We start from the raw sequence: 23,231 nt of genomic DNA on the forward strand, positions 1-23,231 counted from the left end.
GTGCAGGATGCTTGCTGATATAATTTTATTTTTATTTACTCAATTAATGGAGTTCCAAAAAAACTTCAGCTTTTTAAAAAAAAGTTTTTAGCAAATTGTAATTATTGAAGACAACACTTTCATACAGGGAGACATTGAAATTTTCCATAAAAAGGAATAATGAGAGCTCAAATGATAGACAGGATTTAATTTTAAAATGTAAAATTAACTTTTGAATATCTTTCTGTATTAGTCTGCTAGGGCTGCCATAACAAAATGCTACAGACTCAGTGGTTTAAATGACAAATTTATTTTCTCACAATTCCAGGAGGTAACAGTCCAAGATCAGGGTGCCTTCAGGGTTGGTTTCTGGTGAGGTCACTCTTCCTGGCGTTTGGATGACAGGGCTTTTCCTCTGTGTGCCTACAGTTCTCTTCTTATAAGGACACCACCAGTCCTATCAGATTAGGGCCCCACCCCTATGACCTCATTTCATTTTCATTATTTCCTTAAAGGTCCTATCTTCAAGCATAGTCACACTGGGGGTTGAGTTTCAACATTTGAATTTTAGGGGTTTAATTTAGTTTATAACATCCACTTAGGAGGAATCTTTTCTTTGTAACCTTTTATTTTTTTTTATTTTTTTAAGATTTTATTTCTCTATTTGAGAGAGAGAGAATGAGAGACAGAGAGCATGAGAGGGAGGAGGGTCAGAGGGAGAAGTAGACTCCCTGCCGAGCAGGGAGCCTGATGCGGGACTCTATCCCGGGACTCCAGGATCATGACCTGAGCCGAAGGCAGTCGCTTAACCAACTGAGCCACCCAGGCGCCCTCTTTGTAACCTTTTATTAAGCAAATTTCAATTACATAAAATATACAATAGCAGAGAGACTACTATAATGAGCCCCTTCCCACATGCGTCAACCAGCTTCAACAGTTACTAATGCATGGCTGATCTTATTTCATCAATATTTCCCTGACTCTACCCCATATTATTTTGAAACAAATCCAATATATCAAATCATTTAATTTTTAAAATGTTTGAGTATGTATCTCTGAAGAAATGACTTTAAAAAGTAACCATAATGGGGTGCCTGGGTGGCTCAGTCGGTTAAGCATCTGCCTTCAGATTAGGTCATGATCTCAGGGTCCTGGGATCGAGCCCCACATTGGGCTCCCTGCTCAATGGGGAGTCTGCTTCTCCCTCTCCCTCTGCCCCTCCCCTCTGCTCGTGCTCTTTCTCTCTCTCTCTCAATTAAATAAATTAAAAATCTTTAAAAAACAATAATCATGATACCATTGTACTTAAAACATCAGTAATAATTTGTAGGAAACTTTTTTTTTTTAAGAGGGGTCGGGGGGGAAGGGCAGAGGGAGAGAGAGAATCCCAAGCAGACTCCACGCTCACACGGAGCCCGATGCCAGACTTGATCTCATTACCTGAGCCGAAATCAAGAATCGGACACTTAACCAACTGAGCCACCCAGGTGCCCCTGCAGAAAACTTGTATTGAGCTTCTGATTTTAATTGAATAAATTTATATTTTATACTAGAATTAGGCCTATAATTTAGTAGTCTCTAAATCCTGGTGAAACTTACAAAGAATTATAAATAGAGACAACTTATTTGATGAATTTTGTCTCATTAAAAATATTTGTTCAGGGCACATGGATGGCTCAGTTGGTTAAGCATCTGACTCTTGATCTCAGCTCAAGGTCCTACTTAAAAAAAAAATTGGGTCCTACTTAAAAAAAATTGGGTCACCCAGGTGGCCCATTCGTCTAGGCATCTGCCTTCGGCTCAGGTCATGATCCCAGGGTCCTGGGACTGAGTCCTGCATCAGGGTCCTCGCTCAGTGTGGAGCCTGCTTCTCCCTCTGTCTGCCCCTCCCATGCTTGTGCTCTCTCTCTGTCTCTGTCAATAAATAAATAAAATCAATTTTAAAAAAAAGAACCACAAAACTTCCCTTCACCTTCAAAAATGTTGCAGTTTGAACAATATATTACATGGCTTCCTAAGTTAGCATTATCGAGAACCTACCCTGTACAGACACGGATGTGGGAATGCATTTGGCTGTGTCATTCTGTCAGCAGAGAGCAGAGAGTTTCCACCAGGGAGTGATATGGGTAGAGCTGTCTGTGAAGGGACCTACATGCCTTTCTTCAGGATTATCCAACCCTGTAGATGTGGATGTCTCTTGTGGTTTTGAATAAAAGAGTGATACGACAAAAATGGTATTACAGGAAGTTTAAATAAGGAATGAATGTTATGGATGAGTAAGTAGGCAGTGGCTTTAGCAGTGAGGGTGGAAAGATGGAACAGGTTGAAGCCTCATTACAAGGGGAAATCTTCTGAGACTTAATCATTTGGACTGGCAGGATAGAGGGAGAGCTTGGAATCCGAGAGGTTGCCAGTTTTCTCAGTTGTTTGGTGAAAAAGGAAGATGTCCCTGTTGATAAGATATAAATAATTCAAGAAGAAGGGAAAATATCTTTTACAGGAAGAGGTGATGTGATTTTGGATATTGAATATGAAGGCATGTCACTATATCTAAGCAGAGAGGGCCGATCGTCCATTGGACGTAACAGCCTGACAGTAGGAAGGCCAGAATTGAGCTTGCAGATTTGGGGCTTTTTTGTGGAAGTAAGATGAAGCCATGCAAGTGAATGAATCCTAGACACAAAATCTTGGAAGAGAACACTGAGCAAAATCCTGACAGGTAGAAGAAATAGCACCAGTGAAAAAAATTTCAAACAAAATACCCCAGAGTCTTGGTCAGAAGGGTAGGGATTCATGGAAACTAAAGGAACAACAGTATTAGTGAGTAATTTCACATGTAGTGATGAAGTCCAGAGAGGGCCAAGAAGAGGTCACTGGATTTGGAGCTCACTAATGACCTTCAGAACCAGCTTCAGAAGGTTTAGAGTGGGTGGCATGTGAGAACAAGGATATGGCATCTGTAGACTGTTCATATTGGGAGCATGTCAAAGAGATGAGATTCAAAATGTCATGTACAAGGGGCGGAAGAGGCAGGTAAATCTTTGCAAGATACTGGAGACCATGGCAGTGGATAAAGGAGAAAGTGAATCCAGCGGATGGAGGAGAGATTGAATGTTATATAGAGAGGGAAAGATAATTAGGGAAGATCATTCTAGGGAAGAGTGAAATGAGAAGAGATGAAGGTATTAGCTCTGGAAAAGGAATAATATTTCTAATGAGACTGGAAAGAAGATGAGAGCATTACTATTATAATAGCAATTTCTATTTATTAACTATCTTCTATAGTCTAAGCTAGAATGTAAGTGTAAACCATTTTGAAGTATTGAGGGGGCTATGGAAGAATTGTGTTAAGACATGGCCTCTTGCCCTCCTGTGGTTTCTATGGGCTAAATGAGGAGAGGAGGCAGAAATAACTTTGTATGTGGCCAGGGAGTAGAGTAAATAGACAGCATGCTTTGGATGCCTAGTGATGGCAGTATGAATGAGGATGTGAACGGTCCATAAAGGCCTGATGTGGATGTTCTGAACTAGGAAGAATGGTTGGGATTTGGATGGGAGGCAAAAGTTGGGAAAACATGTTTCAGGAAAGGAGACTAGCAGATGCAAAAACCAACCATATAGCCAACAAAGATTTCTTGATAACTATTGGTTTCCACTGTTTATTTTTTATTTAGTTATAATAATAATAGTAGCAGCTCACATTGAGTATTTACTAGGTGCCAGTCTAAGCATTTTGCATATATTTTTAATCCTCGCCACAATCCTTGAGGTACTTACTGTTTTTACCCTCATTTTACAGATAAGGAAACAGAAGGTTAAGTAATTTGTACCAGTTCCCGAAGCTTATGATGGGGGAGCTGGGATTTGAACCTGGACTTTCAGGTTCCAGAGTGCTTACTCTTAACCTCTTCCTTCTTGCCTCTAGAGGACATTGTCTTATATTCAGAAGTAATGGTGGATTTGGTTGAGGTCTAGTTAGAAGTTATGAGGGGTGCCCACGTGGCTCAGTAAGTTAAGCATCCGACTCTTGGTTTTGGCTCAGGTCATGGTCTCAGGGTCATGAGATTGAGCCCCTCATTGGGTCCTACGCTTAGCATAGAGTCTGCTTGAGATTCTCTCTCTCCCTCTGACCCGCCCCCGTTCACGTTCTCTCTCCCTCTCTCTAAAATTAAATAAATAAATAAAAACTCAAATTTAAATAAATAAAATCTAAAATAAAATCTTAAAAAAGAAGTTATAGAAAGTTTTGAACACAAAACTGTCATATTTGAATTTTTTTCTTCCTTGAATGAAGAACCACTGGGGTTTTCATCAGGAGCAAAGAGAAGTTATAACTTGGGTATTTTCGAATGATCGAGCACGTGACAGCAAGTGACTCTGCAGGACTGGGGAATTTTAGAGGATCTGAGGCAGCCCTTCCCAGCCCATTCTGTACAGAAGACCACACTTCTGTGACACAATACTCTGATAGAATTGTTAATTATCTTCGGAACTTGTGCTCCTTCTTGATCTGTAGCGGTTAATTTTCGATGTCATCGTAGTTTTTGAAAGAAGAAAGTGTTTTTTTTGGAAATGGAGTTAAAGAGTTTCTGTTGTGAACTGGTATTAGCTGTGGTGGAAAGACTCGTGGAATTGGAGCTTACATTCCGATGGAGAAGACAGAATGAACATATGTGAATAATATGTAGAGAAAAAAGAGATGCTTTTCCTTTTTTTCTTCCTCTCTCATATTGGTAAGCAATAAAAAATGAAACTCTTAGAGTCTCCCTTGCATAACTGCCAGGAAACACAAGCACTGCAGTTAACATCTGGGCTGTAGCTGTGACTCCAGGATGGTGGGGAGGGCAGAAGACTTGCTGCCCTGAACCTGATTCCGAATCCTAGAGGCCGCAAGGAACATAATGTAGGTCAGTCACCTCATCTTTCTGAGCTTCAATTTCCGATTTGTAAAGTGGAGATTATAATACCTGTCTCAGCATGCCGCTGGGGACATTAGAGCCGATGTGTGCACAGTGTGTAGATGTTTCCAGGTCCATAGTCAGTTCTCAGTCATAGATGGTACACCGTGGGCTTTATTTCCCTTCCCTATTGCCGTGCGGTAATAATGGTGGAAGGAAATCATCGTTTCCCATTATCTGTAGCCTAGAAATAGGGAGATACATCCAGCAGGAGAGTCTCACATGCAGATGGCATGTGAATGCTTATACGACCTCACATTGTGTATTCTCTGGAAAGAGTGGGCAAAGGTAAGAACCAGTGGTAACCAAATCGAGGAAAAGAGGAAGAGGAGGGCATTAAACAATTAATAGCCTGTCTAGTAAAAGAGAAAAAGTCTGTGTAAAGTTTAATTGCTCCTGTAGTTTAAACAAGACACTGTAATAGAGGACACTCTTCCTTCAGAGAGAGAAGCTGGCAGCTGAGGGCTTTTGTTTCCTTAGGGAGGAGAACTGCATGTTCAGTAAATGAGAAATTTGGTTATGAAAGAATTTTGAAAGAATATGAGCCCCAAGCATCACTTCAGGAAAAGCTGTTACCAAAGACCATTGGTATCGCTCTTGGATTTGTCTTGGGTCATTTCCTGTTTAAGGAAGCCACATTCAACAACTTATCTGCGTTTGGGGTCATGGGAATGAGTCAGGGATGTGAGAAGAGGGGATGGAGAGTGCAATGTGGCCTTTAGGATTCGTTCTAATGTGTTGAACGTTATACGTGATATCAGAACAATTCAGACAGATATCTTGTTTCAGAGGCAAATTAGCAAAAGTGTGAAGCTGCTGATCATTCATTCTGCAGAAACTTTGAGGAGGAAGGAAATTTGAGTAGTAGTAGACTCATCATTTAAGAAAGAAAATTGTAATATATAAGCAAATGGTACCTATTGCAGATGTGCTTTAAGACTTGTAAAAATTAACTTTTTAATTGTAAAAATAACCCATGCCCATTGCCTAGTGGTGCTTAGTGTATGTTAGCCTTCAGAGTAGCAAACTGTTTAATTTTTTTTTAATGGCTTAATTTCTATTTTAATTATTGAGGTTAATACATATTGTGCTTTCTATCTTCATCACACCTGTTGCACACGAGGAACCAGGAACCGTCGTGTGGCTTCAGGCAAATTACTTCCTTTCTATGCCTTGTTTTCCTCTCTGCCTCTTTTGAATCGATTTCTAATTCTAAGGCTTCTCATTGAATGGATTCCCTCCTAGCTCCTCAAACCTGCGGCCTTCTCGTTTGTATCATCAGGGTGCTTACTTTACCACTAGATGGCACTAATGTACCTTTGAACCCAGTCACCTCTGGGTTTTCAGAATCTTGGGTGTGAAGAAGCCTTGGAATTTTTGCTTGATCAAATCCCCATTTAACAATTGGGTGACTGAGACTCAGAGGTTAAGTTACTCAGAGTCTCTTGAATCCCACTCACCCGTCTTCCCCTCTATTCCACTGTTTCTGTAGGGGGCTTTGTGAGGGAAACTCAGAGAGAAACTTCTCAACCATTCTTGTTCTTTGTTAATTATTTAAAAAATATTTTTAAACCATTCTTTAAGTTCATATACCATCACATTCAAAATAAGTAGTTGGCTTCCTTTTGTGTTTCTGTATTGGCTCCCTCAGAGAAAAAAGCTAGACTGTCAGCTTCTAAAGATCATTGCCCTACCAATAACTAGCCTGCCTTTACAGTTTGCCCTGGAATAAGCCCTACAGGTATGTCAACCAGCTTCTCTGTCAGACGATCATCTTTCTCCATTCTTGCCCAGTCCCTTTAATAAGAGGTTTGCCTTTCAGCTCGTCCCTCCAACTAAATATGGTTGTCCATTCTTGTGCTTCATCTGTGTCCACTTGCCTAACTGAGAGAGCTTTGGGGGGGTTGATACGCTCCAGTTCTTAAAAAATTGATCTCCTGGGTTTTCCCAGCCCATGTTGACTGTGTTCTTTTATTCCTCTCTCGCTGTATTGGTGGCAAGGATGGTATTTCCATAAATCTTGGCTGTATGTGGGCAGAATGGTACAGTGGGAGGCGTTGTGGCCATGTGGAGAAATCGTGGGCTCTGCAGTCCCATTGCCTGGGTCAGGTTTCTCCTCTATCGCTGATGTACTCTGTGACCCCTCATCATCTCTCTGATGAGGGTAATATTTACTACCTTGTGAGGCTCTTGTGAGGAAGAAATGAGGTAATGTGTGGAAAGCTCCTGGTATCCATTCTTGGCATCCATAGTACATGCTCATTAAGTGCTCACATTCTGACTGCTATTGTATATAGTGGAATAGGAGAGACTAGAGCACATGAAAGGTAGGAGCCTAAGGGAGGGTCTCAGCCAGAGGAGCTAGATTTTTTTTAAGATTTTATTTTTAAGTGATCTCTATACCCAACGTGGGGCTCAAAGTCACAACCCCAAGATCAAGAGTCGCATGCTCCACCGACCGAGCTAGCCACATGTCCCAAGGAGCTAGATCTTTACTGAAGACAGAAGGGAGGGAGGGATGCAAGGTATGCTGGGGTCGATGTCAATGTTTTGGAGAAACAGTGTAGAACTGTGCTGCCCAGTATGGTGGCCGCTAACCAGTATGGCAGTTGAACACACTTGAAATGTGGCTGAAGTCAAAATTGAGATGTGCCGTAAGTGCAGGCTACATAGCAGATTTCAAAGACTTGGTATGAAAACAATAAATATAAAATATTTCAGTAATTCTGTATACTGATAGCATGTTCCAATGAGACTGTCTGGATTTGTAGAGTTAAATAAAATGTCACTAAAATTAATTTCACCTGTCCCTTTTTACTTTTTAAATGTGGCTTCTAGAAAATGTAATGAGGCTAACATTATATCCCCACGTTGACTGGAAGGTAGAGGTCTTTGGTATTCAAGCATATACAATTTTAATTTGGGGAATCATCTGAGAAGTTTTTCTGAGGCTTTTGATTTTTTCTTTTATGGTGTTCTGTTCTTAAGAGCATGACCTGAATCAAGACGCTGGTCACTATTGGTAGTAATAGTTTAAGTAATAGTTTAAAATGAGAAAAGTAAGAGGTACCAAATGTTCTCCTTAGTCCTCCAAATTCTGAGGACCTCAACGGAAAAGCAAGGTATGAATGCATTATTTATGGCTTAGTGGGTCAGTTACAAGCAATTAGAAGATCTTAGAGTTTGTTTTTTAAAAAGCCATTTCATGGGGCGCCTGGGTGGCTCAGTCGTTGGGCGTCTGCCTTCAGCTCAGGTCATGATCCCAGGATCCTGGGATCGAGCTCCACATTGGGCTCCATGCTCGGCGGGAAGCCTGCTTCTCCCTCTCCCACTCCCCCTGCTTGTGTTCCCTCTCTCGCTGTGTCTCTCTTTGTCAAATAAATAAATAAAATCTTTAAAAAAATAAATAAATAAAAAGCCATTTCATGATTTCAAAGAATAGGGTGTGTGCAAAAGTCATCTCCTATGTAATTAAATCTTATCAACAGATGGAATCTACTAGCAGTTAACGTTCCTAGAATTTTCCTTCAGATGCAAATTATTAAAACAACAACACAAATGACCAAGAGTAAAAAAAAGAGAGAGAGAACCATAATTACTATATATCAAATTAAGTCATCTGCCTGATTTCCATTAAATTTATTTTTGTTTTAAGACATTGGTTACAAAACACTGACTTGTTTCAAAACCTTAAAGGTAAATAGTAATCTCATCACCTGCTTGTTTTAGAGCTATGAGTAATTGCTAATTTTAGACATTTGTAACCTTTGTCTTTACAGGTGGATTGAAAAATAAAGCTCTTTATTTACATCTTGAATTTACACTTGCTTTTTCTTTTTTTTAATAACAACACATGTGAAGTAGTTTTGTGGGAAGTTGGTTTGCAGAGAGTAAGCACGACACATGCATTTTAAGAACTTTGAGGGCAGTTGTCATTGTTCTTGCTTTAGTCCCAGGATGAGGTATCCCTCCTTCTAAGTAAACGTGTGATCACAGTTCATTGGATATAAGATGCCATCAGTTGTAACAGGCACATTTATTTTAAGTGCCACCTTGTATAAAAAATAAAATGCCTCCAATAAACTCTGGCAAGCGGTCAGATCTATTTCAGAGATGTTAAATGGTGAAAAAAATGTGTACCTTGTATCTGATGAAATATGACACACAGATGTTGAAACTTGCACCTTGGTTAGAAGTTAGAGAACTTGGGTCGCCTGGGTGGCTCAGTCTTTAAGCGTCTGCCTTCCACTCAGGTCATGATCCCAGGGTCCTGGGATCGAGCCCTACATCGGGCTCCCTGCTCCACGGGAAGCCTGCTTCTCCCTCTCCCACTCCCCCTGCTTGGGTTCCCTCTCTCAGTGTGTCTCTCTCTGTCGAATAAATAAAATCTTCAAAAAAAGAGAACTTGTTTTATATATCGTTTATAGGTTAGCATCAGACTTTAGGCCAGCTCAGAATGTATCATCAGTGAGTGCGGTTTGGTCTCTCGATTCTGTAAATAATTGACAGAAGGAAGATGTAATAAGGTCATTTTTCAGTTGCTGGTAGTCCCTTGATTCAAAAAAGTGAACTTCTAACTTTGCTTCAACCTGATTATCTCTAGCATCTCCCCCCTCCCCCCAAACACACACCCAGCCCCTTTTCAGCAGGTACCTACCCCTCTAACAAAATCTGTTCTCCATAAAGGCTCCTGATAGCAGTTATTTATAGCCTCTTGTGAATTCAAGGCAAAGTGTTAAATTGCCCAAGGATGTTTGCTTTCTAAGCCTTATCTCTAATTATCGGCTAAAAATCTTTATCTGCTTAAAAACCATTCAGGCCTCAACTAGCCATATGGATCAAGTTTTGTGGAAATGGCTGGGGGAGGAGGGTGCCTGGGCCGCTTCCTGCGCTGCCTCTGCGGAAGGATCCGGACAGATAACAGAGCACCTCACTTCCTTTCCCACCCTGAAGGGTGCCACCGAACCTGTCCTCTGGCTCTCTGCCTTTGTCCTGGGAGTCAGCGAGCAAGTCAGCTGCATTCTCTTGCCCTTACTAACTGTATCAGAAAGGAAAGCAAACTTGACTCCCAACAGCTGGTTTTCTGACTGATTTCATTGAATTTTTATCAGCTTTATCTTCCTTTTGATAGAGGCTATTGAATTTTAAGGAAACACTGTGATATGAAGAATTCTGTTGTAATTTCAATAGCTACTTCCTAATTCACCTGTTTGTTTGTTTGTTTGTTTTCTAAATCTCCCTGCTAACACATCTTACTGACTCAAATCAGGCTTTCCATTTTGAACGGCTATTTGGTAATCCAGATTCTCAGCCTGCTTTCTCCAAATTATTTTCAGGCATGCCTAACCAGAGTTGCTCATGGTTAAACTGAAGAATTGTTTGTGGTCTAACGTAAAGATGAAAGCGAGAGTTTTTCTTCTTCTCAAATTTGTCATACATTTATCAGTTGTGATTTTGCTGATACTTTGCCTACTTTGACATAGTTGATACTCAGTCAAAAGGTTAGATTAATCCCACATTCATAGCTCTGGATAGCATTCATGGTGTTTGGCTAACACAAAGAATGGTCTTTCTCAGCAGAAGATGGGCAGGGATACTGCACATGCTTTTGGTGTTGTATTAGCTTTGAAAATTATATGAAAAAATTCGTTTTCCTACATGGAAACGAATGTAAAGTGTAAAATAAATATCCTATAGTTGTCTCTATGTGTTTGTTGTCTCTATGTGTTTGAATGACTTTGACCTTTTGTCTTTGCAGCTGGGGGTGTGGTTTTCTCTTGGCTGTGCCTATTTGGCCTTGGAAGACTACGGAGGTTCTGCGAAGGCATTTCAGCGTTGTGTGACTCTAGAACCCGACGTGAGTTTGTTCGGTCTGCTTTCCTTCTCACAGCTCTTTGATATTCTCTAAGTTACTTGGATTGTACTGTAGTTCAGAATAGCAATTCCTATGGATATAGAGTTTCAGTTATACAAGATGAGTAAGTTCTAGAGATTTGCTGTACAACATGGAGCCTGTGGTTAACAGTACTGTGTTGTGTACTTAAAAATTTGTAGAGAGGCTAGATCTCATGTTAAGTATTCTTCTCTCAAAAACAAAACAAAACAGATAAAAGGCAAAAAATTCCAATTTTCTATTATTTTATGTTAAAAGAACAGCAGTTCCTTTTGCGTTGGAAGAAAGTATACTTTTGACAGAAGGTCACACCTTAAGGTAAATGATTTATAAATCTAGAAAGAAGTTTCTTCTTATGATAGCTAAGTTATTCATGGAAATAATTTTGATACAACAGTTTTTTAGTTAAAATTATACTTAACTGAAGTACATAGCAAAATGTCATCTGTTTTGTCATTCAGTAACGTGTGCTGCCTATGCTAATTGCCTTCTTAAAAAGTTCTTTTTATTTATAGTCTTTTAATATTTAATAGTTTTACTGAGATGATAAATCATTCACATCCCATAGAGTTCCTCTATTTAAAGGGTACAATTCAGTGATTTCTTAGTATATTCAGAATTGTGCAACCATCACCACAATCAATTTTAAGAACATTTTATTGTCATAAAAAGAACCCCCTTGTACTCATTAGCAGTCACTGCTCATTTCTTCCAAACACCTTCCACTCCCCACCCTCCACCTCCTGCCCCAGGCAACCACTAATGTATGTTCTGTCTCTAGATTTGCCTATTCTGGACATTTCATATAAATGGAATCATACGCTATGTGGTCTTTTGTGGCTTGTTTCACTTAGATCAATGTTTTCACAGTTCATCTATGTTGTTGCATGTATCAGTATTTCGTTCCTTTTTATGGTCAAATAATATTATTTTATGTGGGCGTATCACACGTTACTTATTTGTCCATCAGTTGATGGACATTTGGATTGTTTCTTTTTGGCTATCATGAATTAGGTTGCTGTGTACAGTCATTTACAAGTTTTTGTGTGGACATACATTTCTATTTCTCTTGGGTATGTACCTACTAGTACAGTTACTGGGTATGGTAGTTCTGTGTTCAAAATTCTGAGAAACTGCCAGGCTGTTTTTCTAAATCACCATTTTACATCCCCACCAGCAAATGTGTGGGGTTTCCAGTTTCTCAACATCTTTGCCAGCACTTGTTATTACCTTTCTTGTTGATTCGAGTCATCCGAGGAGGTGGCATCTTGTGGTGGTTTCGTTTTCCATTGCCCTGTTGGCTAGTGATGTTGAGCATCTTTCCATGTGCTTATTGGCCATTTGTGTCCCATCTTTGGAGAAATGTTTATTGACATCCTTTGCCCATTTTTAAATTGGTTTAGTTGTCTTTTATGTTGAGTTGTAGGAGTTTCTTTATACATCCTAGATAGAAGTCCTCATATGGATATATGATTTGAAAATTTTTTCTCCCATTCTGTAAATTGTTTTTCACTTTTTTTTTTTTTTTAAAGATTTTTATTTATTTGACAGAGAGAGATACAGCGAGAGAGGGAACACAAGCAGGGGGAGTGGAGAGGGAGAAGCAGGCCTCCTGCCGAGCAGGGAGCCCGATGCGGGGCTCGATCCCAGGACCCTGAGATCATGACCTGAACCGAAGGCAGACGCTTAACGACTGAGCCACCCAGGCGCCCCTGTTTTTCACTTTTGAAAGTGTCTTTGAAGTACCACATTTTTTAGTTTTGATGAGGTCCAGCTTACCTGTTTTTTCTTTTGTTGCTCATGTCTTTGGTGTCATATCTAAGAATCCATTGCCAGATTTAAGGTCATGAAGATTTACCCCTGTCTTTTCTTCTAAGAGTTTTATTGTTTTAGCTCTTACATTTATGTCCAATCTGCTGTTAAATCTATTCATTAAACTCATCACACTACATGTGGTGGCGGATGTTGACTAAACTTACTATGGTGATCATTTCATAGTATATACATATATTGAATCATTATGTTGTACACCTGAAAATAATCTAATATTCTTTCTCACTTTAAAAAATCTACACATCATTTCAGATAATGTAATTTCTTTAGTTCAAAAACTTTCATTTGGTCCTTTTTTATAGTTTTCATGTTTCTACTGAGATTCCCAAGTTGTTCCCTTATTATGTTCATGTTTTCTTCATATCTTTGTTTGTATTTATAACAACTGTTTTCACGTTCTTGTATCTTGTTCCAACATCTCTTTCATTTCTGTGTCTGTCTCTATTAACTAATTTTTTCTTTGGTTATGGATGAATTTTCTTGTTCGTTTGCATGTCTACCAATATTTTTTTATTGTATCCTACACATCGTGGATGCCGTGTTTTTGAGTTTCTGGGTTTTGTTTTCCCTTAAGGAAGATAGAGCTTTATTTTGGCATTTGGCTGATTTACTCATGGATCAGTTTTATTTTAAACTTTGTTAGGGTGGGTCCTGCATTGTCCTTATTCTAGGGATGTAATCACCCTTCTTTTAAGGTATAAGCTTTTGGTAGTTGCACTTAATACCATTTGTGAACAATAAGAGTTCTCCACTCTGGTTGGTTGGAACTTGACTAGCTCTTAGCATTGTGTGACCTCCAGAATTTCCATTCAGCTCACGGCTCTCTGGTAGTTGTTCTCTGCCTGGCCTCAAGAAGTTTTGTCCTGTACATGTATAGCTTAATATTCAGCCAAGGGCTCAAGGAGATGCTTATTGAGGTTTCTGGAGCTTATTCTCTGCACAGATCTCACTTCCCTGTTTTTTTGCCCTTGCAAGTTCTGGCCAACTTTTGAGCCCTGAACTCTCATCTCTTTCTTAATCCCAGTAAGACTTGCTGTGCTTCATTTGGTTTCTACCTCTCTGTGCTGAGCCCTGAAAGTGCCTCTAGATGGAGGTGTAGGTTGATTGTTGAGACATCTCAGTTTACCTTCTCTCGAGGGTCACAGCCCCATGCTGTTTGTTGTCTGACTTTTCAAAAACAGTTCCCTATATTTTGTCCAGTTTGTAGCTTTTTATGGTAATAAGCCTAGTCTAATACTAACTGTGCTATGTCTGCAAGCAGAGGTCCATTGCCACTTACTTTTTAAAACGTGCATATGAACTTGAAAACTGTATACTCTCTATTTTATGAAGAGCTGAACAAAAAGGAACAAACATAATTCATATCAACATTTATGTAATGACTTAAATTTATTTTTGTCATGCATAGAGGAATAGGTAGAGAAATACGGTTGATTGATGAAATACGTAGAAATAACACTGGAGAACACATACTCCTTTCTTCTCCTGTCTGATGAAGGATGATGGTAAAATAGCAAAGGCTTTTAAGATATGAAAAACAGTATTCTGCATCACCTTGGATTTGTAATAAATCTATATATTGTATAAATTGTATTGCAGATTGTCCAGTTACTTTGGAAATCTAAATTTGGGAATAAAATCTTAGCTAAATTCCAAATTAGTACTATAATAGTTATGTCAGTTTGTTGACTATTTTTGTTTTAAATTATGAAAGTTAAATTTAATTTATTTAATTTTCTCATATACCTTGAACATACCTTATTGAAAATTGTGATTGGAAGGAGCACCTCCTGCACTAGAAAAGTATGTTATACTTTGGGTTGTAGCGATTATTTTACCTAAATGAGAATAGTCTATAACTGAGTTCTCTGTCATTTCAGAATGCTGAAGCTTGGAACAACTTATCAACTTCCTATATCCGATTAAAACAAAAGTAAGTACATCAAACAAATATGAAGAACTCAGTTTCCAAAATGAACAAGATTTTCTTCCACTGAACTTAGTGCCTTTACTCCTTTTCCCCTTGCCCATCCATACCTTTGAGTTAGGATGACTTACTATAGCCATTTGAATTCTAAATGTAATTTATTTTTTGAAAACATTTACTGTGTAATAAAATAAGAACTATTATTTGGAATCTTTATTTGATACTGAAGTTTTGCATCCTAAATTCCATTATACGATGAGAGCATGCATGCCTTTAGTTGGTCAACTCAGTTGATAGATTCTTACTGATTGCTTGCTTGCTGTGTACAAGGTATTACTGAGAAATATAAATATAAACCAATGTCTTCAGGAATTGTAGATTTAAAAAATAAAATATCAGGCTGTATTATTTTAAAAATTGATCAGCATTAGAAGTAGTATGTGGTAAATATCAAGTGGGAAATCCAAGGAGAGCTATAATAACAGTAGGTGATATTTGTAGAACACTCATTCTATGCCAGACACTCTGTGTGGGTCTCAGAAGAGAGAAGGATCATGGTCCTGATTCAGGAATGCTTCTTTTTTTTTTTTATTATGTTATGTTAATCACCATACATTACATCATTAGTTTTTGATGTAGTGTTCCATGATTCATTGTTTGCATATAACACCCAGTGCTTCTGACAGAATGCTGGACACAAGCTGAAATTGGAAGAATGGGTAGAGGGGACAGAGGAAGGCCTCTCTAGTGAGGGGAATGTGATCATATGCAGAGCAAGTAAACTACACCAGCTATAGATTATAGTGAGGTCTGTAGGAAGAGAGAAGATTGGAGTCAAATTGCAGTGTGTTCTGATGATCTGACTAACAAGTTGAGACTATCCTGTTGGCAGTGAGATGCCTGCGCTTTCAGTGGGGGCAATTTCATGAAGAAAGAAGCCTTTGGGGAAGATTTATCTGGTGGCAGTGTGAGACAGACTGGAGAGGAAACTGGGGGCTGGGAACCCAGTCAGGAGACAGCTGTTGTAACAGTCCAGGCAGGAGATAACTAGCCTGGAAAAAAAAGGGCACATGCCAATTTATTTATTTATTTATTTATTTTTTTTTATTCATGAGAGACAGAGCGAGAGAGAAAGGCAGAGGGAGAAGCAGACTCCCAAGGAGCAGGGAGCCCGATGCGGGACTCGATCCCAGGACCCTGGGATCATGACCTGAGCCGAAGGCAGACGCCTAACCATCTGAGCCACCCAGGCGCCCCTGCACATGCCAATTTATAAAGGGGACAACCAACTGGCCTTATTGACTGGCCATAGAAAGCCAAGGAAAGGAAAGGGAAGAGACAAGGATTGCTATTGCCAGAGTTTTAGCAAATGAAGGAAAGGATGGATCTGTTTCCATTTTCATTTGGCCTTATTTTCAAGCCTAATTTAATTTTTCTTTGTGGATTCACAAGATACTTCTGAAGATATCATTAAATCCACATTACATTGAAATACTTCTGCTGCTCTTGGATGACAAACTACATAAAGAAAGTACTGTTTTTTCTACTGTGTGCTTTGGAAAATAATATTATGTTCTTGATTGCAACTGATTGTGTTAAAATTCCCTAGGGACCTTTTGGTTTAAAGCAAGGGGCAGGGGAAATCCCTGTCATAGTTGTAGAGTGATCTCAGTGGGTTTTTCTCGTAACCCTGATAATTTTGTATGTAGTGAGGCTCTTGATACTCTACCTCGTTTTCCAGCCCATTAACCCTAAGAATTCCACTTTCTCTCGTAGGGGTCCTGCACATTGTTCAACTTCTATTTGGCGCTTTCTTGTCTTCCTGCAACTCCACAATTGGTTTTTGTGTAAAAGTGGGGTTGTAAGGTCAAAGGTGAATCGCTGCTTTATTCTTGCCCTTTTGCTCTTTCCTTTCTTTGCTGCTGTTCCAGTCATAGCTCATTTTTGACTCATGAGATTGTTACTTCAGGTGTAAATTATGACCGCTCCTCTCAAAAGAATCCATGCCTAAAAGGTACCCTTTAAACCATCTCGTCTGTCCCTTTGCTCTCCTGGGGTTCTTCACTAACATACCTTCTTTGCTGTTTCATCTGATTCCCCAGGCATCACACCCTGCCAGTCCTTTGGGAAAATCTCCCATCTTTCTCTGAAACTTTCATAGCAGTGTCACGACCATTGTGGGCTCGATAAGTGAATCCTGAACTGAAGATCCTTATGAAGAAGCCACACTTACGAAAAAGGAATTCATAGAAAAAACTTTGAGGCCAGGAGATTGTGGGCAAAGGATGAGAGGATATGTGGGACAGAGGATAATCCTCTTGCCTGGGTTGCTGCCTGTCAAGTTCTTTTCCAGCAGGCCGACCTCACCCACCCCCGTGCAGGTGGGAGAACTGCAGTCTCAGTCTACCACTGCTGAAGGCAGTCGCTATTATGTGGGAGGTGGGCGTAGAGCGTGGAACCAAGAAAGGGAAAAAGACACCACACACACACACACACACACACTCCCAAAACAATGTAAGGCTGAATTTGAAGAAGGAAGGGTTACAGCAAGGGTACCTTCATTTTTAACTCTAAAAGCAAGGGATAAGTGAATCAGTACGTTCCATAACAACTTTAGGCAAATTGTTTCATGTAGAGAATAAAAAACTAAACTGCAGTGAATTGGCTGCTAATGAGAAGACAAAAAGGACTTCATTATAAGGACGTTATTGTGATTGGTACCATAGGTATATTAGAAATTGATTAAATCCTTCAGGGAGTAATTCTCAGAGCAACGGCCTGGGATGACCAGAAGAATCTCCATTATCCCCTCCAAAATTTGCCTTCAAAGTCATGGAGGAGGAGATGCCTTGCTGTAACATGGTGGGGCTCGGCAAGGAAACGGAGGTAGGCCTTGTAGTCGTAAATTAACAAACTCAAAATGGCTTTGGAAGAGGAGATTGATAGCATACACTTGAAGAAGGTTACTGTAATTGTCCAGCAAAATATTTATGATCCATAAAGGAACTATAGTCTTACCCAGACAGGGGAGGAAAGCATTAAGCATCTTTTTGTTTGCTGAGATTTTTAACTTATAGAAAAGGTGACATGAAGTTCTGTTGATTTCCTTGTCAGTATCAAATTTTAGTAGTCTTTTTCTCTCTTCTGAAGTGGCTTGTATAAGACAAAGATTCCTTGATGGTTTGGTATACCTTTTCTGTAAAACTGCCTAGCTTTGTTTTAATTTTAATTGATTTATTTGGCTATTTCTTTAGGTCATTTGTATAATTTATTCATAGCATTCTCTTATGATTTTTTTTACAAAAAATTACTAGTCTTGTTTGTGCCATTTTCTTTTATTCTAAATGGAATTTAGTTACACATTTGTCTGTTTCATTTTTTTTTCAAAAAGCTAGCTTTTGGTTTTGTTAATCATTTAGTCTTTCTTTATATTTATTAGTTTCTTCTTTCTTGTTTATTTGGTGTTTTTCTACAATGTTAAGTTAAATGTTTTCACTGATTGTCATTTTTTTGTAATAAGTGCATTTAAGATCACAAATTTTCCTCTAAAAATACTGCTTCAGCTATATCCTGCAGATGGTGATATATAGTATTTTCATTAAGTTCTAAATATTTTTTATTTTCTAATATGAGTCTCCTTGTTCCCTCACTATGGTTTTTTTTTTCTTTTTTTTTTTTTAGGAGTGCATCTTTAAGTTTCCAGGCATATAATTTTTTAGCTATTTACTGTTGATTTCTTATTTAATTTCAGAGAATATGTCTGTTATACTTTTTTTACACAAACAACTGGTAATTTTTGTTCTCAATAATTAGTTAAATGTAATGACATATTTCATCAATTTCTGTTCTCACTGTTGATCATTTATTGTATCCCTTTCTTTCTGTCTGAATTCCCTTTTATTTTTGCAAGAGAGGGTCTCTCAGTAGTTCTTTTGTTTGGGCCAGTAGATGATAAACTTTCTTAGTCTTTGTACATCTCAAAGTGTTTGACTTTGCATTTACTCTTGAATGGTAAGTTTAGCTGGTTATAATATTTTAGGCATGACAATTATTTTCATGCAGTGCTTTACACGTACTATTCTGTTGTCTTCTACATCTTTTGTTACTAATGAAATATCTGCTGTTCTCATTGTCATTCTTTTGTAGGTTTTAGGATTATCTTTATGTTTTGCAATTTCATACACTATACCTAGGTGGTTGGTTTATCTTTACTTATAATGTTAGGTACAAAAATATACTTTTTTTTTTTTTTTAAGATTTTATTTATTTGTGAGAGAGAGAATGAGAGACAGAGAACATGAGAGGGAGGAGGGTCAGAGGGAGAAGCAGACTCCCTGCTGAGCAGGGAGCCTGATGTGGGACTCGATCCTGGGACTCCAGGATCATGACCTGAGCCGAAGGCAGTCGCTTAACCAACTGAGCCACCCAGGCGCCCCAAAAATATACTTTTGATCATAGAATTAGATCTTTGTTGTCGGTTGTGGGAAATGCTCAGCTTTATCTTTTCAAATACCTTGTCCTGACATTTTCTGCATCTGTTTACTGTAGCATGTCTATCAAATGTATGTTTGAGCCTTACCTCTCATACTTTCCTCTCTTTATTGCTCTTTTATTTTTTAATCTGAATTCCTTGTGGATTCCTCACTATTGCTTTCTAGTTAATCAGTTCTCTCCTTGTGTGCAGTCTAGTTTTTTGTCACCTATTGAGGTTTTGTTTGTTTGTTTGTTTAAGTGTCTCTTTTAATTCCAAAATTTCCAGTTGGTTTTTTATTTACATCTCCCTGTCCTTGTTTCATTTCTACCTGTTTTTGTTGTGCAATTTCTTGCTCCTTTAAAATTTTTATTTTATTTATTTATTTATTTTTAATTTAAGTTCGATTAATTAACTTACAGTGTATTATAAGTTTCAGAGGTAGAGTTCAGTGATTCATCAGTCTCATATAAGCTCCTTTTAAATTTTAAAAAATTTTGTAGGGAGATTTGAAGTGATCTGGGGTTGTTTGGGTCTCAGATTCTATTTATTAACATGAATGACTAAGGACTGACAGGAAGTTCACATTAGCATTTTATACCTGAAGCTATGGTCTCTTTAGCTATGATTATTCATTATTATTCTCTTTAAAATCTGACCTTCAATAGAGTAAAAGCTTTTAGAACTTTACAAGAAGCCCTCAAGTGCAACTATGAACACTGGCAGATCTGGGAAAACTACATTCTCACTAGCACTGATGTTGGGGAATTTTCAGAAGCCATTAAAGCCTATCACAGACTCTTGGACTTACGAGACAAATACAAAGATGTTCAGGTAAGATATTCATATTTTGTTTTTTCAACTTGTGATTGATGTTAATGCTTGATTATATGATTGTGATATTGACTAAATATGTATTTGGTTTTGATTCTGGTTTCTGGCACAGGGCTCCAAAAACCTTTGGAATTTCCTAAGCGAAGACAGCCATAAAGGTGTCTTTTGTTGTGTTAATGAGGTGACTTTTGGAAAGCACCTAAGGATGGGGATGGTTGCCAGGGTGTCAACCATGCGATTAGAGGGTTGGAACTTTCATTCCCATAACCTCCACTCCTCTCCCCTCATGACCTCCTGGGAGAGGAGAGGGTATGGAGATTGATCTCCATCACCATTGTGGCCAGTGATTTAATCAGTCATGTCTATGTAATTGAGTTTCCATAAAAACCCAACAGGATAGGGTTCGAAGAGCATCTGGGTTGGTGAACACGTGGAGATGCAAGGAGAACGTTACACCCCGAGAGAGCGTGGAAGCACCGTGCCCTTTCCCACATACTTTGCCTTATGCACCTCTTCCATCTGGCTGTTCCTGAGTTACATCTTTTTATAATAAACCAGTAATCTAGTAAGCGAAATGTTTCTTGGAGTTCTGTGAACTTACTGCTCTAGCAAATTAATCAAACCCAAAGGGTGGGGTTTGGAACCTCCAATCTATAAAGCACAGGTGACAACCTGGACTTGTGACTGGCTCTGGAGTCGGGAGGAGGAAGGATTGACAGTCTTATAGGACTGAGACCTCCGTCTGTGGGATCCAGTGCTATCTGTAGGTAAATAGTGTCAGAATTGAGTTGGTAGTGTGGGGAACCCCCCAACTCTGCACGCGTGTGTGTACATGCACATGCACGCACACACACAGGTCAGAATTGGTGACCAGAATCACCTGAGTGATATAGATTGTTTCCTTGACTACACACAGGAAAATTTTGTTAAACACATGTGATATGTAAAACGAGCAGTTTTTTTCTCGAGTTGAATATTCTTCATTAAATATTCTGGCATTCCAATGTCAAATATGTTTGTGCAGTTATAGACTGAATGTTATTGTGACTCAGTTAAGAATATTTGATATGTGGTTTACGTACATACAGTCAGCTTGCAGAAATGAAATAGAATGATGTTTGTGTGATTTATTGCTTTGGTTATCTCAATGTAATAGCTGGAGTAAGTCCCATACTCATTTATTCACTCATTGAACAAGCATTTACTGCATACTTTCAGATGTTTTGAACAATATAGAAATGAAGACTAACATTTTCTTTGCAGTGTTTAGTGAAATGGTCCTCTTGGTAAGATGAAGTCAGAATGGTTAAGTCTAACACTGTACAAAAAATATTAGATCCTTTCAGAAAACACAGGAGACTTGAAGCCATTGTGTTTGTCATCTTGTGGTTGAACTGTGGTTGAAGATTGTACAAGGACAAGGCTGTGCAGAAGCCTATGGGTTACAAAGTCAGGGGGCTTGAAAATATAACACTTCATTTGCATTAATCAGCACGTGCTATTAAATGATGCAGTTGAAATTATGAAAAAACAAAGATAACATCTAATATATGATAATACCTTACTATTTTTATGTCCTACTGTCTGTACTCCAGTTATTCCAAAATTTACCTTATTTGGGCCCTGTCATACAGCGCCAGCCCTCAACCTGGATGCGTGGTCTTGCAAGCTCAGCCATATGACTGGGCACGTTACTTCAAGGCTCAGGTTCTGGGCCATTCACTTGAAAGAACTTTGGCTTCGAGTAGAAAGATATACCTACTTCCAGGACATATGTTGACCCCTTCGAATCAGCTTTCTTTTTCTTTTACTCTTCTTTCCTTTCTAAATATTATACATTGACCTTCCATTATGGAAAGAAGGGACTTGAATCCTATAGCATAAAGATCAATTAAAACGTGAATGGAGGCATAGCTGAATTTTACATCCTAGAGAGGATAGGAGCCCTAGCAAATCTATTTGCATGGTTTCCTGCCAGTCCTGTAAACAGAGCTGAAATTCTCTGTGGAGGCAGTTCTTCTCTTCTACACTTCGCCTGTGGACAGAGGGTACCAATGAGGCTTTGAACAGATCTTGGTATGTTACCAAACCACTGAGGATAGGGCAGAGATTCCAAAGTGCTTACCTCCTGTTTACTTCAACTGTAATTTTTAAAAAAGATCCTTCTTTACTAGAAAGCATTCTGAAGCCCGTTCCTAAAGTCTCAGAGAGAATGTAAATAGATTACATTGGGAGTTTATTCCATTTTATACTTGAAATAAATTCTGGGTTCTTTTTCTTTCACATTTTAAAAATGTGCGCAAAACATTCAAATCCAGCACTCCTCATTTAGACACCACCGCTGGCTCAAAGCCAGCACTCTTTAGAATTGCAAACCGGCAGAGTAGACTCCTAGAGGAGTCCTGTAGGCTTGGCTGAAGAAACCACACATGCATCAGAAGGGAGTGTGAAGCCCCCCTCGTGCCTCATAAGACCAGAAGGGTTGATTCTCCCAAGTTGTTGCCCTGCTGGTGTTGCTGCTGGAGATGTCTTGTCTGCCCGAGGTGTCTTAGAATTGACTCCTTGGTCAGTCTGATCCCATTAATCTTCTATCGTGTGTCCCCGGTTTCTAACTGATCTGCTTTTCTTTTGATGCGAGTGGGAGTTCTCCTCCGAATCCAAATTTTAACTCACAGCAATCCTTCAGACCTGCTAAGGATTAGTAATAATTGACTTACCAGACTGGCTTTTTGGATTTTCCTGAGAAAATCCTGATCATCCTTCTATGCTTGGCACCCTTGGAGTTGGTTTTATGTAAGGAACCCAGCTGGCTGGGTCTAGGCCCCTCTTCCCTTGAGAGATGGACTTGGGTGGTTATGGTACATGAGCATCAAAGGGGGCGTCTTTTCTGTTTTATCTCTCACTTATTCTCCTGTGCTTCTCAAGGCACATAAACCAAGTCAAAGTGGGACGTGGTAGAGTCATCATAACTAACATTTATTGAGGGCTTGCTGTGTGCCAGACACTATTCTAAGCACTTGATGTGTATTAACTCAGTTCTCACCATGGCTCTGTGGGATAGATTTGGACATTCATAAGCTATGTTGGACTCTGGAGCGTATGTATGTATTTTCCCCTGCGTTTTAAGGAAACTAATGCTATCAAACAAAATAACTGTTCAGAGATTGTTCTGAAAAGCTGTTGCTTCCACATGAATAAAGAGTTATAAAATCATCAAGATATTGCTGATTTCAGTCGACTTAGGGGTATCAAGTATGCCAAATCATCCAGCTATCTTGTACCCGAGAGGCCTGTATTCCAAAAGAAAGGCAAGACAAAATGAAACAGTTGCTTTAC

At 39.0% G+C, this 23,231-nt stretch overlaps 1 protein-coding gene across 1 annotated transcript in view; it reads left to right on the forward strand.

Moving 5' to 3' along the window:
• Positions 1-23,231, forward strand: part of TTC27 (tetratricopeptide repeat domain 27) — a 169,590-nt gene that overhangs the window by 124,218 nt on the left and 22,141 nt on the right. Inside the window, exons 14-16 of the mRNA XM_021697434.1 lie at positions 10,696-10,794; positions 14,544-14,596; positions 19,730-19,895. Of these exons, the coding sequence (XP_021553109.1) occupies positions 10,696-10,794; positions 14,544-14,596; positions 19,730-19,895 (318 nt within the window). The remainder of the gene's footprint in view (positions 1-10,695; positions 10,795-14,543; positions 14,597-19,729; positions 19,896-23,231) is intronic.

Source organism: Neomonachus schauinslandi, chromosome 10, assembly GCF_002201575.2.
Source record: "Neomonachus schauinslandi chromosome 10, ASM220157v2, whole genome shotgun sequence".
NCBI lineage: Eukaryota > Metazoa > Chordata > Mammalia > Carnivora > Phocidae > Neomonachus > Neomonachus schauinslandi.